Source organism: Pecten maximus, chromosome 11 (assembly GCF_902652985.1).
Source record: "Pecten maximus chromosome 11, xPecMax1.1, whole genome shotgun sequence".
Taxonomy (NCBI): Eukaryota; Metazoa; Mollusca; class Bivalvia; order Pectinida; family Pectinidae; genus Pecten; species Pecten maximus.
The window spans coordinates 39,379,602-39,386,342 of record NC_047025.1 but is presented as its reverse complement, the minus strand read 5'-3'; the positions used below and the strand labels follow the sequence as shown (position 1 = coordinate 39,386,342).

Genomic DNA, 6,741 nt, shown 5'->3' with positions numbered 1-6,741 from the left:
ATCGAGACAATATAATGATCGCGACAATACAATGATCGAGACAATACAATGATCGAGACCGTACAATGATCGAGACCAAACAATGATCGAGACCATACAATGATCGAGACAATACAATGATCGAGACCATACAATGATCGAGACCATACAATGATCGAAACAATACAATGATAATACAATGAAGTGTTTCCCTTTTTTGTTCCTACAAACTGTGTGTTATTCTTTATAGTAATTTAACAAAAACAGGAAACTTAACAGACGTGTTTTTCTATTTCAGGTAAATACTTCCTGTCTTTACAAACATTCAGGATGTTCTCCTTTGTCACTGTACACGAATGGATCGTTCTCGTGCTCTGTCTTGTTGTTCCGATGTTGACCTCAGCAATGAACGCCTGTTATCCCATGTAAATGTACTTCCACTTTTGCAAACTGTTCCAACTTGCAGCTAACACGGATACCGATACTACCAAAAGCGATTAGAATATTGGACCTTTCCAACAACATCCTCGGAAATCTCTCGTCGGAAAACGTTTGCCAATATCAGTGACCTGCAAAGCCTGGAAACATTAAACATAAGCAATAACTTTATACAGGATGTTGCCATAGATACATTCAAAAAAACAGTTAGCAGGGACCTTGTAGTCTTGGACATAAGTAACAACCAGTTGTCGAGTCTAACCAGGGCGATGAGAGCACTGAATGAAACAAAGTTGTATCACCTCAACTTATCAAACACGACTCTTCACTTCTCGAATTTCAGCATGTTGGATTCCCTCTCCAAAGTACCTTTGAGTATATTAAACCTCCACGGTAATAATTTAAAGATTTTGAAAGGCAGTCTGAAAAAGAGTCTCCCTATGTTGCAGGAAATTAGTCCTATCGGCAAACTTGATAAAACAGATATCATTTACTGACGTACACGAGGAGCTAAGAGAATTGAACATTAACGATAACATCTTGTCGGATTTCATATCGTTCTGTGTGAAGACAAATACAACTAAGACTACAAGTATATCAGCATTACCCAGACTAAAAACATTGTTACTTTCCGCGAATCTTATCACCGACCTAAAAGGACTCAATAAATCGAAAGCATGTCTACAAAATCTGGAAACGTTGGTGATGGATAATAATCATGTATTTACAATTCCTGGAAATACGTTTTCTGGTTTACCAAAACTAGGAATTCTCTCAATAGATAAGATTAACTCACAGAGGCTGACCATCGAAAACAATTCATTTAATTCTAAATCCCTACAGCGCCTGACTCTAGGTAGTGTTCAGAAGGATATCAGGATAAGTGACACATCGTTCGATTTGTGTCAAAATCTCAAAATGCTACGATTTTCGGGGATTTCTTTTCAGAAATGGACGGAAGTAAGGATGCAAAGATTGTTTTTACCTTTGAAAAAATTGACTTGTTTAGCGCTTGTTAAGGCAGGAATTACGCTTATTCCAACGTCATTCCTTCCAAGATTACAGAAATTGGTTTATCTAGATTTATCCGGGAACTTTATTTCATCGTGGCAATCAAAAACGTTCCAGAATGCAAGCTCATTAAAAACATTAATTCTCAGTTCCAATCAGATTACCCATATTAATGAATCCTTTTTCCCAGACTTTCTTTGGAAAGATATTGAAGTACTCGACATTGCTTTTAACCCATTCGACTGTTCCTGTGAATTATATTGGTTTAGGAAATGGCTAAATGTTAACGGCCATAAACTAAAAAAATATCCCAAAGTTTACTATTGTAAATCGCCTTCAAAATACAAAGACAGACGACTGGTAACTTATGATCCGTCGTATCGAGAGTGCCATCCCTTACCTACATTGACCATTGCCCTGATAGTGACTGCATGTGTTGTAGTAGTTTTTGTCGGTATTGCGGTCGTCCTTTACAGAAACAGATGGCATATAAAATATTATATATACTTACTACATTCAAAGAAAGATTACGAACCACTTCCAGGAGACAATTCGTTCATCTATGACGCATTCGTAGCATACAATTCAACAGATCGTGTCTGGGTAATCTCGGAACTAAAAGAGTTTCTTGAAAATAAGCATGGTATGAAACTCTGTCTTCATGAACGAGACTTTAGTGCTGGAAAGCTGATAGTAGATAACATAATAAAAAACATCAATTTTAGTAGAAAAGTGATACTCGTTCTGACAAATGAATTCGCAAAAAGTCAATGGTGTCAGTTTGAAACGCTTATGGCACAGAACCGGTTCTTCGAGCAGGGGGCGTCTTCTCTTGTGCTGTTAATGCTGGAGAACCTGAGCCCTCGTCACCTGAACGGCCCTCTTAGTATGCTTCTTCAGTCCGTGACGTATATAGAGTGGACCAAAGATACTGTTGGCAAGGACGTGTTCTGGAAAAAGTTACTCGACTCTCTGAAGTGAGTCTTCAGTCGGTGACTTATATAGAGTGGACCAAAGATACTGTTGGCAAGGAAGTGTTCTGGAAAAAATTACTCGACTCTCTGAAGTGAGTCTTCAGTCGGTGACTTATATAGAGTGGACAAAGGATCTTGTTGCCAAGGAAGTGTTCTGGAAAAAATTACTCGACTCTCTGAAATGTATCTTACTGTAGCATTCATTCTAAACAAAGCGATAGATCTGTACTGGAAACACATAAGACCCAACAATGTGTACATACGAGTATATAGATAAATAAGACTCATTGTTTTATAATATCTACACAAGCAAAGCTGTGTGTTTGAATACATATAAAATACATTTATTGCATTTTTGTCGGCAAAATATAGAAATTTATCCAACTAATAAAACTTATATTTTCAGTGTTGCAATGAGCAGTGAAAATATAAGATTTTGCAGTGAAAAGTTTTTCGTTTTTGACCAATCAGAGCGAACATTTGCATTCAACTCATTGAATCTTGCCGATTTTTCAAATCGAAGCGAAGATGGGCAAATTGATTATTTTGCTGTATTTCTGAAACATTCTGACTAGTTTTTGACAATATACTAATTTGACGTAAGGAATCCATGCACAGATTCTCTTATAACAGCAGTAACGTCACAAAGAAATGACGTCATGAATTCCCGCTCTTTTTGACACTTTTAATTGTTCGATGGTTTAAATTTTGGTTTTAAGAATATAAAATGCAATTAAAATAAACTGGAATGGTTTCACGTTGACTATAACATATATTTCACTCGTATGACGGAATATTTTGATATTAACGGTGTACCTTCAATGTTAGTATATTGTCATATGAAATCTTTAGCAGATTTATGTATATAATTGTATGCTTGTGTATATAAAATACCTATCTTGTGCCTATAACAGCTAGTAATATGATATAATAGTGAATTTGCATTTATTATTAAGCTATGTTTCAATCACTTACATATCCGGAAAAAAAATTCATCTGGAAATTCTACGGGGAGAAAAGATTATCAATTATATAAAATTTGTTGTTCATATATATCATATAAGTGCTGTCATGGAGTTATGTTAAAACAACTCAAGTTATACATATACCTAACACACCTCACAATGACTTGTTTTAAATCGATCCATAGTTAGCTTACTTCGTCATACTGCACAGCCTCCATCATCGGTACGGCGGGGTAGAAGAATAGAGTTGGCTTTAATCACTCTCAATTTTGTATGGTTGTCGTCAGATACACTCTCCATTTTGTATGGTTGTCGTCAGATACACTCTCCATTTTGTATGGTTGTCGTCAGATATTATAAGTTGTATTGTTACAGAATTAATATATAGCCGAATTTGACCTAGCTAGATGGAGGATCTACCATCCATGTACAGCTGTCTCCTTCAGTCACATGAGACTGACAGGTCAGTACTAAATGACAGCCATTCAGCTGATGGAGGCCGTGTGATATGGCCGAAGTATCCAAAGTGTATTGCTTTTGTTCTGTAAGTGGATCAATCTAAAACAATTCATCATCCAAGATCAACCTTCATAGTTGTACATAGTGAGTAAAATACTACGAGTTCGACTTTCGGATACACTTTTGACAACTACGGTCTAACCTTATTCATACAGCAAGCGATCCCCAATATCTTTTTTATTTGGATGTTTATAATTGTAATTATTGACTATGAATTTTTATATATTGATGTTTATAATTGTAATTATTGACTAAATGTGTATATATTTATGTTTATAATTGTATCATGAAAGTTTGGTGATGTTTCAAGTTTGTTGTTTTGAACACTGATGTTATCCAGGGGAACAGGCAGTATCTCATTAAGTATGGCGGCAGTGATTACGAACCCCCAGGTTAATCAAAAATTACAATATTGTCAGTCGTTCATAATGTCGAGGTTTTCACATACCTGTTTACATTACTAAACAGTAATGTTTATATACAGAACTTATATCTTATAGCCATATGAGCGACCATAGTTTTGCTACATGGATGTTCAATTAAACCAAAGTCATGACACAGTGATTTCTATACCCCGTTCTGATCTACCTTGAAGATAACATTCCCATTACTATCAATAACTACTGCTTGTTATATGAATAAACAGCCTTGAAAGTGATATGTCTAATTGCGTCCTGTTTGAGCTGTGTGACGTTTTAAGTAATTCTATCAGATTGAGTTACAATAAAGGCTTTCAGTCTACAATGATTTGTCAACCTAACCATAATTATGGCAAGTTTGTTTAAAATACACACACGTATATTTTGTGATTATTGGTGTACAGATGATCAAAAACTGTAGGTACAGCTTTCAAATAAATTGAATTCAATTGTTTATCGTCATTCAGTTTTTATTCCCACTTTTTGACGTACCTGCCATACAGTGCACTACTGTATTCACGGAGGAGGATTATATGTTTATTGTACTGTAAACGAAATATCCGACGTCGTGTGTCAGTCTGAATAGGTGCTATTCTAAAGACATCATATCTTCTTAGTTATGCGGAAATATTATTGTACTGAATGGGATTGGCTAGGGTATTACACCATTACCCGAGGTACGTGTCAGGTTAAATGTTGTGTAAAGAGCAGATTTCCTTATTAACATTATGTTTTTGTCATTATGATAAGTTATTTTAGACGCGTCTTGTTTATAATACCCCAACACCTGTACTTGTTTAACGAAACCAGAACATTGTCATGGAATAACCTGCATGAAAAATAAGTTAAGTGTCATATAACACATAGAAATAAGCTGTGTTTACCTGGATAGACTTAGGAACTGCCGTTCCCACACTCTACTAATGCTACTATTGAGGGTGTACACATCCAAAGGGAAAGATAACTACCTCGATATCGGATGTTAATCTTTATCACAAACAAATACATAGCTCTTCCTTATCTGTATACAAATATGTTTGACTGTCTCTCCTTCATTAATACATTGGCACATGATCAAGTGCGTTAGACGTTTGTGGGAGTTGGACGACCTTTAACGAAGACAATAACCATTAACGAACTTTTAAAAAGAATTTTAACAGCGATTTTGACATACAGTACTTAGTTTAGACTCTGATCATAACTTGGAACTTTTTTAGTTTATTGTGTTGAACGTCCTATTAACAGTTAGGGTCATTTAAAGACGTGCCGGGTTTTGGAGGTGGAGGAAAGTCGTAGTACAACTGCCCCGTGTCGGGACACCTTAACCACTCTACCACCTCAATTACTATCTCCGAGGTTATACGAAGAATTGTACCATTCATAGAGCAGTCATTATAACTGAGTAGAGTAGGCTTGCATCCAGTATATACCGTTATGTGCTGTATATATATTACCATCAAATTACTTATATAAATAGATTTGTGCAATGCACATTTGAATTTGAATAAAAAATCAGTATACGTTTGTGTTCTATATAGAAATTAATGGTTTTGACATTTTGAGAAAACAAGACTTAGGTGGTTATGATACGTGTATCACCTAACCCTTCGACTAAAACAGTAGCATCGAAGACGATCAACTTAATTATGGTATATAAATAGTATGTCAGACACGTTAACAATATTGAACACATTTATGTCAGAACAAGGACAGTGTAGATATATAGAAAGTATGTCAGACACGTTAGCGATATAGAACACATTTATGTCAGAAGAAGGACACATTAACAATATCGAACACATTTATGTCAGAACGAGAACAGTGTAGATACATAGAAAGTATGTCAGACACGTTAACGATATAGAACAAATGTTATGTCAGAATAGTTACAAAGACAATATATCAGAAATATAAATGGCAATATAGATCACATTTTGTGGAAGACAATACATCAGAAACATTAACAATATATATTTCCTGTCAGACAAAATGTCAAAACCATTAATTTCAATATAGAACACATTTGATGCTAGACAATATATCAAAAACATGAACCACAATCTAGAATATATTTTTACAGTTTATATCAGTTTAAATACACAGACCACACGTTATATCCACAGCACAATCACTTACAATGTTTACACACGCTTTGAGGACCATCTTGTGCCACCTGTTCATCAATTATCATAGCCTTGGGCAAGGCCGCCAATAGACACGGAGAACACAAAGTATTTACTGAAAATAATTAAAGGAGCTTTACGATAAAAATAAAGGTCGACATAAGTATTTTCTATTTATATTACCGGATATGGATTAACGAAATGCCAAAGGTGAGTCATTACACCGGACTGATTCTGACGTCTTCACATGGCCACACTAGTTAATAACATGGGGGAGCAGATTGACAGGTAAATGTGTTTATTTTAATTCTAT

General features: G+C 35.3%; 1 protein-coding gene across 1 annotated transcript; it reads left to right on the top strand.

Moving 5' to 3' along the window:
* Positions 1–274: 274 nt before the first annotated feature.
* Positions 275–4,759, top strand: LOC117337974 (toll-like receptor 2). Its single transcript, XM_033899131.1, has one exon. The coding sequence runs from the start codon at positions 1,123–1,125 to the stop codon at positions 2,407–2,409; it is 1,287 nt and encodes a 428-aa protein (XP_033755022.1). The 5' UTR covers positions 275–1,122; the 3' UTR covers positions 2,410–4,759.
* The last annotated feature ends 1,982 nt before the right edge of the window (positions 4,760–6,741 follow it).

Bases quoted from the DNA above. Each gene is read 5' to 3' on its own strand.
- LOC117337974 (XM_033899131.1), top strand. From the start codon at position 1,123: ATGGATAATAATCATGTATTTACAATTCCTGGAAATACGTTTTCTGGT.